The sequence below is a fragment of the Ictalurus punctatus genome, chromosome 28, assembly GCF_001660625.3.
Source record: "Ictalurus punctatus breed USDA103 chromosome 28, Coco_2.0, whole genome shotgun sequence".
Taxonomy (NCBI): Eukaryota; Metazoa; Chordata; class Actinopteri; order Siluriformes; family Ictaluridae; genus Ictalurus; species Ictalurus punctatus.
The window spans coordinates 12,836,833-12,856,120 of NC_030443.2; the positions used below are offsets into that span (position 1 = coordinate 12,836,833).

At 39.0% G+C, this 19,288-nt stretch overlaps 1 protein-coding gene across 4 annotated transcripts in view; it reads right to left on the minus strand.

Annotated features, from left to right (window-relative positions):
• cita (citron rho-interacting serine/threonine kinase a) overlaps positions 1-19,288 on the minus strand; it is a 92,523-nt gene that overhangs the window by 67,745 nt on the left and 5,490 nt on the right. For all 4 annotated transcript variants that reach the window (XM_017460685.3, XM_053677100.1, XM_053677099.1 and 1 more), the window contains exons 6-10: positions 11,866-12,008; positions 10,979-11,072; positions 10,578-10,784; positions 9,905-10,058; positions 2,815-3,001 (exon numbers count right to left, since the gene is read on the minus strand). In XM_017460685.3, the coding sequence (XP_017316174.1) occupies positions 2,815-3,001; positions 9,905-10,058; positions 10,578-10,784; positions 10,979-11,072; positions 11,866-12,008 (785 nt within the window). The remainder of the gene's footprint in view (positions 1-2,814; positions 3,002-9,904; positions 10,059-10,577; positions 10,785-10,978; positions 11,073-11,865; positions 12,009-19,288) is intronic.

Sequence of the window (19,288 nt, forward strand, 5' to 3'; positions counted from 1 at the left end):
CCTGGTCAAAGCAATATAAGGACAAAAAAAAAAAACTAGCTAGAATGGCTATTCTATCAGATGGAGCACCAGAGCAATTTTCAGCAGTACATTGTAAGAAAAAAAACACTAAAGGTTCTTTGGATATGGTACTTTGCATCCTAAAGAGGTTCTACGTGATATCATCTTCGATGGAACCTTCAGAGGATTTCCCTAAATAGAATGGTAGAATAGTTCTTTTCTACAAGGATGACAAGTTGAAGAGCCCTTAAAGGAGCTAGAGCTAGCCTTTTCCCTAAGAAGAGTCTGATAACATTCACATTGACTTTAAAGTAAGTAAATAAGATCAAAACGTTTTCCCAATGACCTACCTCCAGAGAACTCCTCCTTAGTTTATCTGTACAGTTACGTGGATAAAAATATTAGTAACTGCACCACGGCATACCGCACTGTCAGCTGGAAAAGCGCTACCCGCTAGCTCGAGGGGACAGGCTCTGACTAAATTAGGAGGAAATTGGGGAAATAAAACCCTTCCATAACTAGATGCATTAGTCAATGCAGCACATAATAAAACACCCAGTGGATGAACAGAGAGGAACTAACGCATATTCTGGCACAGGACAGAAAGCATGAGGTGGTTCTGGCTGTACTGTATACACGTCTGTTGGTAGTTATGACGCTGAGAGCAGATATGCTTAGATCTGATGCGCAGATATGCTCAGAGCTGACGGCAAATTGAGCAGCGTGCCTAGTCTTCGGTCGTGCTGCTGCCTACAGATCGGACTGGAAGTACAGAGACCTGTTAGCTCAGTGTGATGTACCAATATACCAGGAAAAGACGGTAGCACAGGAAAGGATGAGAGATGAATGAAAAACATGTGGCTGCGTTATTCAGGGAAACCAATGTGAGGGGTGTGTGGATGAATACGAGATGGTCTTTTAAGGCATAGCACGCTCACTGTGCGAATATGCGCTTATTTACTTATGCAAGGCGACAGAGATAGAAGCTTTGAAAAGGGGGGGGTTGGGGAAAGACGAGAGAGAAAAGAATTGGAATTGTGGGTTTGTTTAAGGGTTTTTCCCTCCACCTGAAAACAGGAAGACGCAGTTGTCTCGTCACAGTATGGACAGAGCACAAAGTCTAGTGTGCGATGTGAAAGAGAGAGAGAAAGAGAAAGAGAGAGAGAGAGAGAGAGAGAGAGAGAGAGAGGAACGCAGTAAAAGAAAGAGCAAAATGTATGCGCATGTAAAGAGTAGCATTTCCTGCCAGTGTTACCATAACAACCAGGATCGTACGAGTCGTTTCACATCGCAAAAAGTAGACAACATTGGTTCTGCATGTTTGCCAAGCCTTGTTTATGATTTAAACAAGTCTTGAATGACGTCAGTTTCAACAAAAGAAAAACAAACAAACAAAATGTAATGTTTCGATTCATATTACAAATATCTCCTTCACTCCATTCTAATCACACACTTGTTTAAAAAAAATGAACATTTAAAAATTAAATTAAACATTTAAATGTGTGTAAAAAAATTATATTTTATATATATATATATATATATATATATATATATATATATATATATATATATATATATATATATATATATATAACACATTTATTTATTTATTAAATGTGAAGCAAACAAATAGTTTACATAGGAATTATTCCTCTATTAAACTTATTATTAAAGGAATTATCCTAAATTAAGTTAACACTATGAGACTATTTATGATCTATTTAAGGATTATTAGCTTGCATGTAAATGTAGCTACTGAACATGAATCTCCCTCTGGTTACCATAGGGATGCATTTCTTCCCCCGATCTGTGTCCAAATCTGAAATCTTTTCCCCGCCGTATCATATCTCCATCTCCTTTCTGTTTCTCTCTCTCTCTCTCTCTCTCTCTCTCTCTCTCTCTCTCTCTCTCTCTCTCTCTCTCTCTCTCTCTCTCTCTCTCTCTCTCTCTCTCTCTCTCTCTCTCTCTCTCTCTCTCTCTCTCTCTCTCTCTCTCTCTCTCTCTCTCTCTCTCTCTCTCTCTCCCTCTCTCTCCCTCTCTCTCCCTCTCTCTCCCCCCACCCCTCATGTCCTTGCTTTAAAGCCATATAGTGCAGTAAAGGGAGGGGGCATGCTGTCAGTCAAATGCTAGGAAGGCTGCTGAGCTGAGATCTGCTCCCACCGTCTAAACAAACACAGACGGCAAAGTAGTTGTACAGCTCGGATTATTTAGAGAACCACGAATCAGATCGCACACAAACACAAGCAGAGCCACGAGCGCATCCAGATCATACGTGTGCATGCAGACGCGTGTGCATATGCAGATCCGCATGCAGACCGAGCACCAATGCAGCACACATGGCATTAAAAACAAGGGGATTGGAGTCAGACAGTATCACGGTGAGAAGGAGCGATCTGCAAAGAGGAGTTTACACACACACACACACACACGCAGAGGGAGATGGGGATTCCCAGCGTATTGCTTTCACAGAAATAACAACGAGCCACAAGCACTAGAAAAAAGAATCAGTATTCTCCATCTCTCTCTCTCTCTCACACACACACACACACACTTCTCATTCTTGATTCCCATTCACTCACACAGGGAGACAGAGAGAAAGAGACAGAAAGACCACCGCTACCACATCTGCATGGTTACAGCATAAGTGCCATTCACCACCAATGTTGCCTGGTGACTGTAACTGTGGCAATCGTGCCATCTTGTCTACCACCTGTGACTGTAGTAATCAAATCATTCTCTATAAAACGACACTGTGTGTGTGTGCGTGCGTGTGTGTGCGCGTGTGTGCGTGTGTGCATGTGTGAGGGTACTCACTCGGATTTAGCCAGTGCAGTTAGGGCCCGGCTGAAGAACCAGCCTAGAAAGGGTAGGTCTTGTCCCTGAAAGCCCGGGCACGGGGGCTCTCGCTGGGCAGCGTGCGCACGCCGAGGGGCCCTCTCCGGCTCCTCGAAATTGGACGTGTCATCTTCGGCACGGAGCGAGGGAACGAAGGGAGGGACAGCTAGAAGAGGGAAGGAGTATAGAAGAGGACGATGAGGAGAGAGAGAGGGAACTAGAGAAAGAGTGAGTGTGTGTGTGAGAGAGAGAGACAGGCAGTGAGCAAGAGATGAAAACAGAGGGGGAGAAAGAAAGAGAGAGGGAGGGAGGAGAGGGTCTCAGTGATGAGGTTCTAGTGCAGTAACTCTCTCTCTCTCTCTCTCTCTCTCTCTCTTGTTCTCCCTCCCTCTCACACGCACACACACTTTCTCTCTCCCTCACTGCAGCAGCTTCAGCTCATCAGTCTGAGTCACAGCCTAAGCTCTGGATCTGCACAACACACACACACACACACACACACACACACACACACACACACACACACACACACACACACACACGTCTCTATGCTAAACATGTTCCTGAATGCACACACATAAATCTACAGGAAAACACATAAGACACCAAACACACACACACAATATACACATCCTCATAGCTTAAGTCTATCTGAAACCACTGTATGCTTTTATATAGGGAAATTTTACACATGTGCACACACAGCTACAACAACAACAACAAAAAACACTCTGATAAACACGAACATAAATGTCTGAATTTACCTTACCGGTACACCCACAGCAAACAATAACAGACCACACAATCACAACCAGGCAGTGAGTTGAGAATAGTTTACCATTATAATGAATGGAGTAACAGTGGCAGTGCCAGGTTACTGTGGAAACTGCAATAATCCCACAGGACGTTAGCGTAGCTCTGATTAATTACAAGGCGATATCGATAATGACACCTTCATCCTGACAACATTACAAATATCAACATATTCATGAGCTGAAAACGTCCCATCGATCATGTTTTTATGAAAGAAGGTGGAAATGTCTTAGCCTTCCACTGGGCTTTATTAGTGTAATGGAAAACAGTAACGCTTTACGTTAGTGTTACATTTTACTGCATTAGTTAACATTAAGAAACCATCAACATCAAGTAACGCTTGTATTCATTGATGTTTGTTCAAATATTCATTCAAATGTTGTTTCATAACCCATCACTCATCTTCATACACACTATATGGCCAAATGTTTGTGGACACCTGACCATCACACCCATATGTGGTTCTTCTCCAAACATTTGCCACGAAGTTGGAAGCACACACAATTGTATAGAATGTCTTTGTGTGCTGTAGCATTATGATTTCGGTTTACTGGAACTAAGAGGCCCAAACCTGTTCCAGCATGACAATGCCCGTGTGCACAAAGTGAGCTCCATGAAGACATGGTCTGCCAAGGCTGGAGTGGAGGGCTGCACAGAGCCCTAACCTCAACCCCACTGAACAGGATGAACTGGACCACCGACTGCACCACAGGCCTCCTCACGCAACATCAACTAATGTTCTTATGGCTGAATGAACACAAATCCAAACAGCCACACTCCAAAATCTAGAGGAAAGCCTTCCAAGAATAGTGGAGATTATTATAACAGCAAAGATGGACTCAATCTGGAATGGGATGCTCAACAAGTACATATGGGTGTGATGATCAGGTGTCCAAAAACGATTAGGCATATAGCGCATCAATGCTACCAGTTATCCACCAAAAAGTAAGTGATAAAACATGACAGGGGCTGGGTGGTATCTAAAATAATGATCACGATAGATTTTCTTATTAAAATATCATGATAATCAATAATATGACCACAGAATGTGCTCTAGGCAGAGCTGTTTCAATGCAAAAAATACTGCTATCTTTATCATCTTTTCCCCCATGCAGCATGGGTGATCAATGCCTGTTAAACACTGGCATCGGGTAACGGGTCAACCATCACCGATAACCCATTGTATCACCCAGTACAACAGTGCAAGCTGTAATAGGAAAGTACTCAATGATGGCATGGTGAGATGTGGCTCAAATCAAAACAGAATAACTGTTACCAACCTGAAGCTGATTATTCTCCTGTAACAGCACACCATGAAGTATTTTCTTCCTCCTATACCGCAGCAATTTTCATGTTAACGTCATACATTTGATGCGTTTATTGTGGATACACAATACACATTGTGGAATCTTTATAAAACAAATAATTTCCTGTTTTCACTAGAATTCCCTAGAGGAAAAATGCAGGTAGAGAAACAGCAAAGCTTTCTGTCCTCAAGTCTCTGCTATGTTGGAAAAAATTACAACTGAACCTCTGACACTGGAGACTCCTTCCAAAAGTGTTAAATAAATGTCTCCAAACAGAAATGACCACATCCAAAAAAACACGTTTTTTAAAAAACTGTTTACGTGCATCATCTGCCATAAAACCTGTGCTTTAAATTGCACTACCGTCAGAGCTGCTTTTAAAATTAACCAACACCTTCCGACCAATCTGATTCGAGAACATTGCTGTGGTAACGTTCAATAATACATGAGCCCATATTGGTCAGTATGGACTTATTAGTTATGGACACTAGTTAATACAGTTTAGTCAATGTTAATTGATTTAGTGGTTAATTTAACTTCGCAATAAATGCTGAAGCTTGTGCTCTACTTTTGATAAATGGTTTCCTAAGTAATGATAGTTAAAGCAACCCTAATATACAGAATTATTTAGGGCTCAGTATTAAAAGAAACAGAAAACCTTAAGTTGGCGGTTTCCCAGACAGATTAAACCTAGCTGTAGATTAAAAATGATCAAACTATTCGATCAAAATTACCCAATAAGAAATGCCTCGTCAGATGCTGTCCATCACTGCACCATCAGGTGAAGAAAGGAACCCGAGTTTCTTTAACTCGGAGAGTTTTATTAACTTTCCTTCTAAATGTTAGACGCACTCCCATAAACAAAAGCTGTGCAGGAATAATAAGAATGATAGAATCCATTTAGTATGCCTCTTATTTTTATATATATATTATATTTATATAGATAGATAGATAGTGTAGAACGAGCATGTAAGTTTCATAGTAAAATAATTTAAATAGCTCTTTAATTGTTTAAGTTAAGAAGCTGTAATACTGGACACTTAATATCAAAAGCATTTGGTATATGATTTGTATGTATTAAATATTCATTACTATAAGTATTATAGCATATATGAAAATAGGTTTCTCCCATGGGCTGGAAGTTAAGATAATTAAGTGAAGATAATTTTTGTGCCACTGAATATGAAGTGCTAAGTGGACTACTATTAGCTAAGCAATACAAGGTCACATGATACCATAGCTCTAGTTATGGCTGATATCATGAACTTCGTTAACATCCAGCTAGATGGTTAAAATTCATTGGAGGGTAAAGTGAAACGGGCTACAGAGTGTGACTCCTGTGCTTCAGTAACACAGGAGGGTATTAGAAGCAGCACCACTCTGGTCCTCGTAAAGCGTGATTACACAGTAAAATTATGGTATAAATACAGGGGAAACATGGTGAAATTGTGGTCCATGGTAGTTGAACATACACTGCAGATGTATGAGACAGAGATTAGATTTATATGCAAGATAACATTTGAGGATATCTATATTCAAATATATATATATATATATATTTTTTTTTTTTTAAAGAAAAAAAAAGACAATTTACGAACTATTAAGGCATTTAATTTGTATAATGTCATTTCAGACAAATTGGGATTTGAATGACCCACAGACACCCAATGGCATAGCCTGCAGATATCTAAACTTAATTTATGATGTGTCTCAGAAAACCAGCACTTAAAATTCAGCGTGTATATGAATTATGTAATTTGAGCTGGGTATCTGCTACAGCATTCTTGAATGATCATTTGAAGTAGCATCTTCAAGCCGTTTCAGTCAGCTTGCACTATAAAAAAGTTACAAATTCTACTGTATACTACTAGATTACTGATACAGCATGAATTTCCCCAGCTTTTGCTTTCGGGTGCAATTTTTGTTCTTGGTGGTGGTGGTATGTTAGCCAAAAAAAAAAAAAAAAACAGCTTTTCAAGGTAATTACAGATTAAATTAATATTATGATGAAATGAAGTTTGTGATATTACACTAAGATACAGTTCTTGGTCATTTTCCAGCACGCTTCAAGAGTTTTATTCAGGTTGTTTTTTTAAACTTAACAGAGTCCCTGTGTTTGGTTTTCTTTCTAATCTCTAATTGAAATGAACTGACTTATGAAAAAGAAAAGAAAATGTTTTAATGTATTAGTAAAGTTGTCATAGTGCAGAAAATAAGGGAATGTTTAAAGACATGTTTCTCAATATGGTGGAACCCAGAGAAGTTGGCCAGTCAATGCGAGGTGCAGTTTCATTTTAGTCATGCAGAGTCTTTTCTTAGCGATTTATCCACAGATCCGAGGTAAATATTGATATTCCCAACACTTTTAACTCATTTCTACTGTCTCTCTGCCTTTACATCGTCACTATGAAAGACTTAACAGCTTTATACATTGAACTCATTAGCAATGACAATGCAGAAATTTCTTAGTAAGTTTCACGGGAAAAAATATAACGTTTTGATAACACCCAGGCAAATTTGAAAAAACTGATAATTTGCTCAAGCTTGCTATGGTGTGAATGTGTAAATGTGTACTAACACATGCATGCACACACACACACACACACACACACACACAATCAAAGAGTATAGTATAGAGACTAATGGCTCCTCCATTAGACACAGAGAGCAACATGAAACATAATGGTTAATGTTGTCTAGACAGATGTACAGATGCACACACGCACACACGCACACACACACACACACACACACACACACACACTTTTGCACAATGCAAAAGCCTAGAAGCTAAGCTACACAGAGCACCATAATGAGCATCACTGCTTCACTGCAATGCCAACTTTATTTTGAGATACATCAACAAATGCAGTTTTTAGGGCTTCCAACTAAACTAAATACAACAAAATTCTACCAGCATCCCCCCCCCATTTGTCCTTAACATTTATCATTGCTTACACGTTGGCTCTATAAAGTATGGTCAGCCATTTTGTTGGAATAGATGCTACACATAGGTCTTTAATTAAATGGCAAAATATAAAGACATTAGAATTATTTATTTTGTACAGGATTTATGCTGTGTGCAGTGTTCCCTAATGATGTTCCCATATCTCAAACAAGCAAGCAAATTCATGAACAAGACCTGAAATGTTATCTGTAGGGAACCTTCTGGAGCACAGAGTACAAACTAGATCAATTCTATATCATTATTTGACTTCCACTTTCCTCCATCAGAGAATTCATTCGAGGTTTTTCTTTTGAAACAATGCTCCAAAGCTCCACCGCACACATCTCAGGCCAGAGTGACAGCAAGACTGAAGCAGTTCTGAAGCTAAACTCAGACACCCTATAATTAGATACCGGCTATTAATATGTTTCCATTTTTTTATTTGGGATAATAAATATTAAGCACTATAAGCATAATAATCATCACATGGCACAGTGAGCAGTACTTGCAACCCACCCATGCAAAAATCAACACCCCCTCATATGCTGCAAGCAATTCAGGAATTAAATCATTGCTGGTCTGGAATGAATTCAAGTGCTTTTACAGTTGAGGTCATATGTTTACATACGCCTTGCAGAATCCACAAAATGTTAATCATTAAAAAAAATTATAATAAGAGGGTTCATAATTTTTTTTTTTTTTTTCATATTTGACCCCTTTCCAACAGCTATATGATGTCGAGATCCGTCTTTTCACACTGAGGACAACAGAGGGACTCGTACACAACTATTACATAAGGTGCAAACATTCACTGATGTTATTATTTTGTTTAAAGATGTTTGTTTTTGTTTTTTTATTTAGTACTGCCCTTCAGAAACTACAGAAGATATTTACGTTTCCCACAAGACAAAATAATGATTTACACCGATCGTCCTGTTTAAAATTTTACACCCCTCTGGCTCTTAATGCAGTGTGTTGCCTTCTTGAGCATCAGTGAATGCTTGCACCTTTTGTAGTAGCTGTGTCAGTTGTCCTAAGTGTGAAAAGATGGATCTTGACATCATATAGCTGTTGGGAAGGGGTCAACTATGCAGAAGATGCTGGAAAAGCAAAGAAAGTGCAGGACCTGGAGGATTTTTCTGAAGAACAGTTAGCAGTTTAACTGCTCAGGACAAACAAGGGACACATGAACATCACAAAACATAAAAACAGTCGAGGATCATCCAGATAACGACACACGGTATTAAGAATCAAGCGTATGAATTGGTTTTGAACTGTTTCATTTGTGTAAATTCAGTTATTATTGTGTCTTGTGGACTATATGTAAACATCTGTTATCTTAACATCTTATACAGGGCAGAACTAAATAAAGAACAAAATACAATTTTTATGATCCCTCCTTTTTTTAATTATTAATATTTTGCAGATTCTGCAAAGCGTATGTAAACTTATGACCTCAACTTTATGTACAGTATTGCTCGATATCTTCAAACCAATACCAATGGTGAAAACTATTGTAATCATCTCCATTAATTGTGGAAAAACAGATTTTTCCATTACACAGATATATATACATATTAGACATGCACGTTACAAGTTGACAAAGACAGACACACAGAGACAGACAGGCAAACAGACATACACACAGCAACCCATTTCACCCCAGACTTTACCCACTACACTCCATTAGCAAGCAAATCCCCCAATCACACACAACAGTAGCAATCATTAGGGACGCAAATCAAGAAATGGCCATCAGCTACATGGCATTTGTGTGATATTCTCAAAACCAACACATGCATTTTGCTTAGTGCAAACTGGGACTTCATCAGTCGACTCCGTGATCCCGTTCAGATCCTGAGCAAACTCTGGTCCTCTTTTAGCTGTGAGGTTGATCTCAGCTGAAACAGCTCATTTCAGCACTGAGTGTAGCCCATAAACTATTCCTACAAATAGCACAGTTTATGCAAACTGCCTTAAGGTGACACTGTGAAATCCTCACCGTGTCTGAGGCCGCCCCAGTCGACGCTGGAGAAGAAGGGGTGAGAGCGCAGACCCTCGTAGCCAAGCCGTTCCCGTGCCATGCACAGCAAACTCTGCACAAGGTCTACGAACTGAGAGCTGGCCTTGGGATCCTCAGGGAACTTCAGATAACGCTAGGAAGTCAAGAAACAACTTAATTATTAGGCAAAAGAGGATATTATTTTAGAATGACAATAAATGCTTAACCTTTCATCATGGGTTACCATACATAAAGAATTAAAAAAAAAAAAAAAAAAGACAGGGCATGCTGTAATAGGAAAATAAACATGGTGGTGCAATTTTTTAACTTAACTCAAATGAGTCCTTTTTACTACATGAATTCTAACTTGAAAATTGCAATGTTTATATATCTTTTTTTTTTATTCATTTATTTATTGTACAGTAAATGTTAACTTGTATTAAAAAATAAATTAATAAATAAATAAACCTTTAGGCATAATAATACAAAGCAAGAGATGGTGATTGTAAAGTATTATTGTTTGGCTTTGATAGTCATAATATAAGTCAGGGTAATTAAATAATCATCAGAATAAAACACACAAAGAAAAGAAAAAAAACAAAAACAGGTCCATGAGCGTGGGTGGGTTCTGTGTGAGGCACACATCTGAGAGAACTGTTCCTGCTGGTCTTACCTGGAAGTTCATGATGTTGTTGATGGTTTTAGCTGAGGTCCCCTCAGTGAAAGGTGACTTCATGTAGATCATTTCATATGCAATAACCCCCAAAGACCACCAGTCACACTCGGGACCATAACTGCACTGAGAACCACCGCTCAGGGCTGAGAGAACCTCTGGGGCCAGGAAGTCCTGAGTGCCCACGGGAAGCTTGGAGGAGCCCACCTAAACCACCATCAGTTTTAATAGTGAGCTCTTCACCACCATCAGCATTTTCATGATCATTATTATTATCATAATAACACCACAAACTACAACAGTACATATGAAACACTGGTCATTTAATTAACTGCCTTATTCTAAATGTGACTAAAGCTAATACCAGGACATTATTTCTGATTGTTAAGGGATAACATTACCGATTTATTTGTGGTCAGCTTAGAAGCAGAGCCGAAGTCCGCCAGCTTAATGTGTCCCGTACGGTCAATAAGAACATTCTCTGGTTTTACATCTCTGTAAAGAAAGAGAATAGTTTTATGAAGAAGAAATGGAGTGAACAAGGAACAGAATTCTGTGACAGGATAAAATATCTGTAGTGGTCCCTTCTACTAGCACTTCTATACACAAGCACATGCCTTTAATTCCACCCCCCAATATACCAATATAATAGTCCTAGTTATAATTATAACAATAATCAGTGAAAATTTAAGTTTAATTTAAGAATATGGATTCCATCCTCATTATTCAGCAGCTTATAAAAGCACTTGATCCAGCACTTCCTATTAGTTTGAATTTGTTTGCATACTGACAATAATACTCCACTTAATAAAGCCAGGAGATTTTAAATAGAGGTCATAAAATTGTGAAATGGTGAGATGCGACAGTGCTGCCTAAAGACTTTTAAAAAAAAAAAAATAAATAAAAAATAAAATTCCAACATTTTTCCTCCCCAAATTTCCTCCTATCAGGCAAGGCCAGCACACGCTACTTCATATATACCTAAATACTGCTTATGCTGCGTCACAGGGCAGCGTAACACATTTAGAGGAGAGCGCTGTCTGCCATCTTCCACATACATGAGCTCACAGATGCCCATGACTGGCTAGAGTATGCCATCCCTCCCACCCTTACGGCATAGCCAATGTTGTTCCCTTGGCTCCTGACCACAGATGGCTGTGGTATCTTTGAGATTAGAACTTGCGCTCTCCAGACGGTAGAGCAAACCCTTTTCTGTTGTGTCACTCAGGAGCCCCGATTTGTTTTAAGGGTATTTACGGCCCAAAACGCACAACACAAAGCAGCTCACCTATGGACGTATCCCATCTGGTGCACAGTGTGGATGGCCTGCACCAGCTCTGCCAGATAAAACTGAGCCATTGACTCGTCAAACTGATCCTCGTATCTGTTCAGCAGTGCCATGAGATCTCCTCCAGGCAGGTATTCCATCACCTACAGGCACAAATCCAGATAACATTCTGCGCTCAGGGAGATTAGAGCACAGCACACACACAGCCACAAGCACAGCGCATCTGTTTACAGCTCTCTCTCTCTCTCTATTAAACTTCTGCAGCAGGTGGATTAGAATTAAGTGCTTCTGATGCTCAGCATGTGAGGCTCAGCTGCACAGATAAGCTGGCCAGTGAGAATATGTCAATATGCTACCATGAGCAGCTCCTTTCCTCTGATTCTCTCCCAGTAATATGAGCAAAAGACATAATTCATGCAGCTCATCACCGCACTAAATAAAAACATTCACTAATATGAGCTGAGACATGGGCCTGTCTTCGGAGAAGCATCGAGCATGTTCATTTCAGTTTAAGGACCAAGAATCAAAAAGGAGTCAAATAATTGTTTGTGATTAGTCATTCAAGTGATAATTACCCAATTAACTAATTGGCTTAAGTGTCAACTTGAGAAATGGCAATTCAGTGTTTTATAGTCCTCCACTGCCTGCGAGATGACTTCAATTGCATTGAAAACACTGACAAACCTACTCATTTCCCAAATATAACCGAACAAGTTGCCTTTAAAAGAAAAACGGCAGAGCTAATTTCCGGCCAGAAAATTGAATCTCAGAATTATTCTGATCCATTGCATGAACCGCGGTTTTATAAGCTACCTTTGAAATGATGTAATTATTACTGCACCTTTAATCTGCTCAACAAAACAAGGGCTACAGTCAGCATGAATGGCTCAACGATTAATGACTATTATTAGCCGCTGAATGGCATTGTATTTGAACTGAAATCAGTTACAGACAGACAGAATTGGCAGGTCTGTCATTTATCCACTGGACTAGGACAGCACTTTTTTTTGTGGGTTGGGAATTTAAGTATTTTGCGTACATCCGGGTCATTAAATATTAAAACATATTCGGACTCAAATTAAATAACCTTAAATAACCAAATTCTCGCTACCAAAATGACCCCACGATCATGACGGTGGCATATTGCTATGGAAACACCAAATGCAGGCCTAAAACTTCCCAGCCTGCACCAGCAGCTATGCAAAGCGGTCTCCTCTCGTTTCCTGATCCCAGTCTCAACATGAACGGCGTACATCATATGAATTCCAGGCTATTCGTTATACGTAAAGAATGAGACACTTGGGGGAATGCTGTCAAAGAAAAATAATCAACACCCAACTCAACGTGAAGTTGAGTTACTGTTACCACAATGTTTATTATTTTCTCTTTTTTTTTAAACAAACAAAAAAACATAAAATCACAAATTTTTGTTCATTTTTTATTTCACTATTCTTTTCATACTGTAGTTACGTACACTGCAAAAATGACTTTACAAAATTATCTTTCAATTTTAGCAAGTGAAGGTATTTTAAACAAAGGAAGAGGTATGGAATATTTCTAACTGCTGTCTCATTTGTTATATACTGTACAGTGCCTTCCACTAATATTGGCACCCTTGTTAAATATGAGCAAAAATGGAAAAAAAAATTGTCTTTGTTTAACCTTTTGTTTAAAAAATAAAAAAAATCACAAAATATTCTGCTCTCATGGATATCAAACAATTGCAAACACAACACAGGTTTATAAATATATATAAACACACACACACACACACACACACACACACACACACACACACACACACACACATATAAAGATATATATATATATAAAAAATAAATAAAGGTGTGCAACAATTATTGGCACCATTTTAATCAATACTTTGTGCTACCTCCCTTTGCCAAGATAACAGCTCTGAGTCTTCTCCTATAATGCTTAATGAGGTTGGAGAATACATGGCAAGGGATCTGAGACCGTTCCTCTATACAGAATCTCTACAGACCCTTCAAATTTCTTGAAATATTCTCTCATTTCAAGCTTAAAATGCAGTGTGTGTGTGTATATATATATATATATATATATATATATATATATATATATATATATATATATATATATATATATATATATATATATATATATATATATATATATATATACACACACATATATATACATATATATAAAGGAGAAATAAAACCTGTCATCTTGTCGTGTTACCAAGAAACTGAAAAGACTAACATCCTCTGTCCTGAAGAATTTCCTGCAGTGGAAAACTTTCCGTCGCTGGAGACTCCAGCCATTAATTTTAAATAAGCATCCTCTTTCTTTAAAATAACAATTCACATAAAAATCACATAAACCTGTGATTTGCAGCTGGCACTACTATCAGAGCTGCTGTTAGAGAATATTGATCAACATCTTGTACGTAAACCTTGTACGTAAATGTTTTGCTTAAAGCAAAACTAAGCTTGAAGTATTAAGTTTACTGATGAATAATTTTGATGAAAAAAAAAAAAAGTTTTGGTGCCTTTCGGTTTTATTACAAAAACTCATTCAATATGCAAAAACTCTCACGCATTATTCATACGACCCGGCAGCAACGTCAAGGATGTGACTAACGCACATACAAACACACACACTTTTTCTTTTGGCTGTGTTCGAGATGTCAAAATGTATTTCACTTTAAGTACTTGAAATTTCCATAGTATTTACATATTCAAAGATCAATCCACTTCTGCCTTTCGGCTAAATGACTTTTGTCTTTTGCGGAAAAAGTTTCGGAATAAATGCGTGTCGTTTTTGCATACATAAAAGAAAAATATGAAAAACTGTGTTGCAGGGGACAATTTTTCTGATGGCATGGGTCTTGAAGTGAGAGTGAGAACAGCAGTTACAGAGATGTGTGTCTAAAAGTATATACAATATAATCTGGTCAGACGAAACAAAAATAGATCTCTAGAAAGAAGGGTTGTATGTGCAATCGCAAGAACACCCTTCCAACGGGGAAGTACGGAGGTGTAATCTGTAAACAATACTGGAGCATGGAAGGAAACATGAGTGGAGCAAAGTACTGGGATATTAGAGGAGAATTTAATCCCATCAGCCAAGAGAGTGAATCTGGGGAGAAGGTGGACATTTCAGCAAGACGACGACCCCAAATGTACAGCTAAAATAACTCTATGCATGGTTAGCCAATCTCTTGACTTGAATCCTGTGGAAAATTTATGGATGCCTTTAAAATCATTTTTGATGTGTGAATACCCCCACCCCCGTCAATTTCTTTTTTAAACATATCGTTGTTCATGCCTATGAATACATCCATCCATCCATTCTCCATGCCTCTTATCCTACACATGGTCACAGGGAGCCTGGAGCCTATCCCACAGAACTCCGAGCACAAAGCAGGGGACACCCTGAACAGGGTGCCAACCCACCGCAGGGCACAATCACACACACACACACACACACATACACACACACACGCACAATACAGACCATTTGGAGATGCCAATCAGCCTACAACACATCTTTGGACTGGGGGAGGAAACCGGAATTCACAGAGGAAACCCCTGAAGCGCAGAGAGAACATGCAAACTCAGCGCACACAGGGCGGAGACGGGATTTGAACCCGTGAAATACGTGATATATCTGATGTCTGATCTGGTCTATTCTGAGAGACTGCATGCCAGATGCTTGCTCAGTCCTGTGTGCAGTTGGATGCGAGATGTCTGATTCAGAATGGTGCGATGGATCCATTTTGGTCAAACATATTCACATACAGAAGAGTCTCTGATTCAGGACCCTTCAGATAGTCTGTTCCAGCACATCAGTGGTAAATACCCTGAGGTTAGATGTGCACTACAGAGCCATACAGAGACCACCAGGTTTCCAGAATGGACATTCTGCAGAGCTGTGTGTGTGTGTGTGTGCGCGTGTTGCCTCACTCACATTCCCCCAATATCACACAGGAGCTTTGAGACTGTATAGTGATGCATTTGTGAACACACACACACACACACACACACACACACACACACACACACACACACACACACACACACCCCATGAATGGAAGGCAAAGCTGCCAGACCATAAACGGCAGCCACAGCATTCTAGCCCATGTTACCTAGCAACAAGGTGGTGAGGGTCTTTTAAGCCCAGTGCTCAAACAATGACAGATTTGGGTTTTTTTTTTTTTTGCTTGTTTCCTTCTCTCTCTCTCCCCCCCCCCCCCCCCCCCCCCTTTTTATTATTATTTATTTAATATGCACAGGTCACGATTTAGGCTGAGGGCACTAAGAAGAAGGAGGATGGGAGTTTAGGTTGGAATAAGAAAAATCAATCATTTGTGAAGATAGGACTGTCGGTGTTTACTCTCATGAGAATCCCGCTTCTGTGCTGCAGGCTTTTCAAATCTCACCACACCCCACACATCAGCAGGGGCTTCACAGGGGCTTCACACAATTCCTCCATTGCACGTACGTTTTGACATACCATGCAAATGGATTGGGTTTAACAAAGCGCAGCTACAGAAATCCCATTCTTTGTGAAATCACTGGATTAGACGGATGCTTTCAAAACACACACTGGATACCTCACAGTGAAGATCTCCGCCTCACATACGCACAAACTTATTAAACCTGTTAGGTGCCATCGTTCCTTAAACTCTTCATAATCTGTGGGTAGTGCAGCATTCCCGAGGACTGCGATAGGAAAAGTCTGATTTCAGCATTTTCTTGGAAAATCATTGGAAATTCCAGAGAGAATTTACAGAGCATACACAATTACATGTTTTTCCTCCAGTATCATCATTTAATATTAAAATGAATATATAAACACAATACTAACATTTGCATGCATTATGAAAAATAGGCTTCATGTATTTTCAGTATCCATCCATTTTCAATACCGCTTATCCTACACAGGGTCACGGGGGAGCCTGGAGCCTATCAGAGGGAACTCGGGGCACAGGACGGGGGACACCTTGGACAGGGTGCCAACCCATCGCAGGATACAATCGCACACCTATTCACACACTATGGACAATTTGGAAATGCCAATCAGCTTAAAACACATGTCTTTGGAATGGGGAGGAAATCGGAGTACTCAGAGGAAACCCCCACAAGCACAAGTGTATTGCAAAAATCACGATAATGACGATATCGAAATTATAATTGTCAATTATTATAAATTACATCGCCCAGCCCTACTCTACTTTTTTTGTGGCTGTATCTTTCAAACAACAGTGTATATAACATCGACATCATTATGTTTCTTGTTAAATCCCATGTAATAATGTGAGTTATGCTTTAACAAAATCACTTGCCTAAGGTATAAAATGTAGTGTGTGTATATACGGGGTTTTACAGTAACCACCAGGTGTTTGGGGGCACACCTTATTTGGGGGCACCGCGCTTATTTGTTTCAGTTAAGATGTAGACACTAGAAAAATTTGTGTGGGAGGAAAGTGAAAAGTTTATACTAGAAAGGGTTTTCTATTAGTGTCTACATTTGAATTAAAACAATTTTTTCCCTGATGCTCATGATAGTCACTGTAAAACCCAGTATATGCATGCAGTCCAGGAGGGCAGGTGTTCAGAAGACCTATACAACTGTCAATCATTCTAGATTAATATGTCGATTAGCTGCCATTTTTATTTCTGGGGGAGGAGGGGGGGGGGGGGGGGCTTTTGTTTTGGCATTTTTTGCATAAAGGATATCAGGTCTGTATACAATCAACAGGAAGCAATGGGGGATTTATCCTGTGTAAAGATGATTTATTTGACACTTCTTTTTTTAGAATTACTGTGCTTAAATTAAAAAAAAATCTAAAATGTTAAGGTTTATGATTAAAAAAATATATGATAAGGGCTCAGTGTAGCACTGCTGCTAATGTATTTGCAGCACCGAATTATAAACTCATGAATATTCAGATGCATCTGAATACTAAATATTTGATGAAATTCAAATTAAAATGCCTATTAAAAAGTGAACTGACAGCCCTACCTGTTCCCCTATCCTAAGTTTCTTTTCATTTTAAGCTCATTATAAAGTTTGGTGCACCTATTTCCAATCTTATAAGAAAGAATTACAACACATTTAAGAATCTATAACTTGTCCTACGTCTAATTATGAAAGGGTAAATCATTTATTCTGTTAGGGGTAAAAAACAGCTTTGCAGTCTGTCTGAGCAAATGTTTGTGTGCCTGATGAGGGAACCAGGATGGAAATTTTAATAAGACCAGAGATGGTTACGAGTCCCTCTACTGGTCATAATAAGTAAGCCTTGAAGACCAAAGACTTGAAGCTATACTATCTGAATCTTCAACATACAGCTTAACACAGGTACCTCGTGGCTCATCTTTAATGTTCACAAAATTTAGATGCCATTATCCTCTTTGGTCACCATTAAGATCTCAACATCACAGATTTTGGGCTGAGAACAAACAGATCATCATCAAAGAACACAAGCATGACGACGCTTTGGTAAGTTTTAATATAATGTTGTTTCTCAGAAATGAACCGAAAGCTTTCTGCGTCTCTCCATTTTTCCGGATCATGTTTTAATAAGAGAACTAAAAGCTTTCATACTCACTGTCTCGGCCAATGTGACCCAACAGAAATGAGCTGAATGCAGAGGGGCAACTGAGTCTGAGTCGGCCTCCATTAAAATGCTTTTATTTTGCTGAAAACAGACCTAGCACATGGATTCCATTAAAAAAATAAAAACACTGACATCATTTCTCTGCACTGTCCATGACACTAATTACACTAAACAGCCCATTCATTCCATCCAATCTGACCTACAGGTGTTTGTGTGGGGAGCAGAATCTTGTCACGCCAAACACAAGATCACACTGGGTCTATGGATGTGCCAGTACTTAGGGCTGGGCCATATGACAAAAATATCATCACAATACTTGAGGACATTTCTACGATACACGATCTATATCACGATATATAATTTAGCTAACAAACTGTCTGCAAAACAGTAGTAAAAAAAATAAAATATGGTAAACGGAGTTTGATGATACTTTTCTTTAATGCCTACAAATACAAACATTAAATTACGCAAAATCAACAATATCCATGTAGTACAATTTCATTTGTAATTAAAGTTGGGTTGTTTTTTTTTTCCCCACGCATACTACCATATACATGCCATATCTAAGAAAAATGCATATATCGATTATATCGATATATCGCCCAGCCCTAGCACTACTGCTTGCCTTATGTTCTACATTATGCAAAGCAGGTGTTTGTCAGGTTGTACTTTTAGTGCCCTGTACTGCCCAAGAGGCAAATTGACCTGCTTTCCTCTGTTCAAACCGTGGCTGGTTTATCTCGGCGTCTCCTTTAATGAAGAAAAAATTCAGATGTGAACAGCTCTGTTCCAACTGCTCCAGAATCACAAAATAAA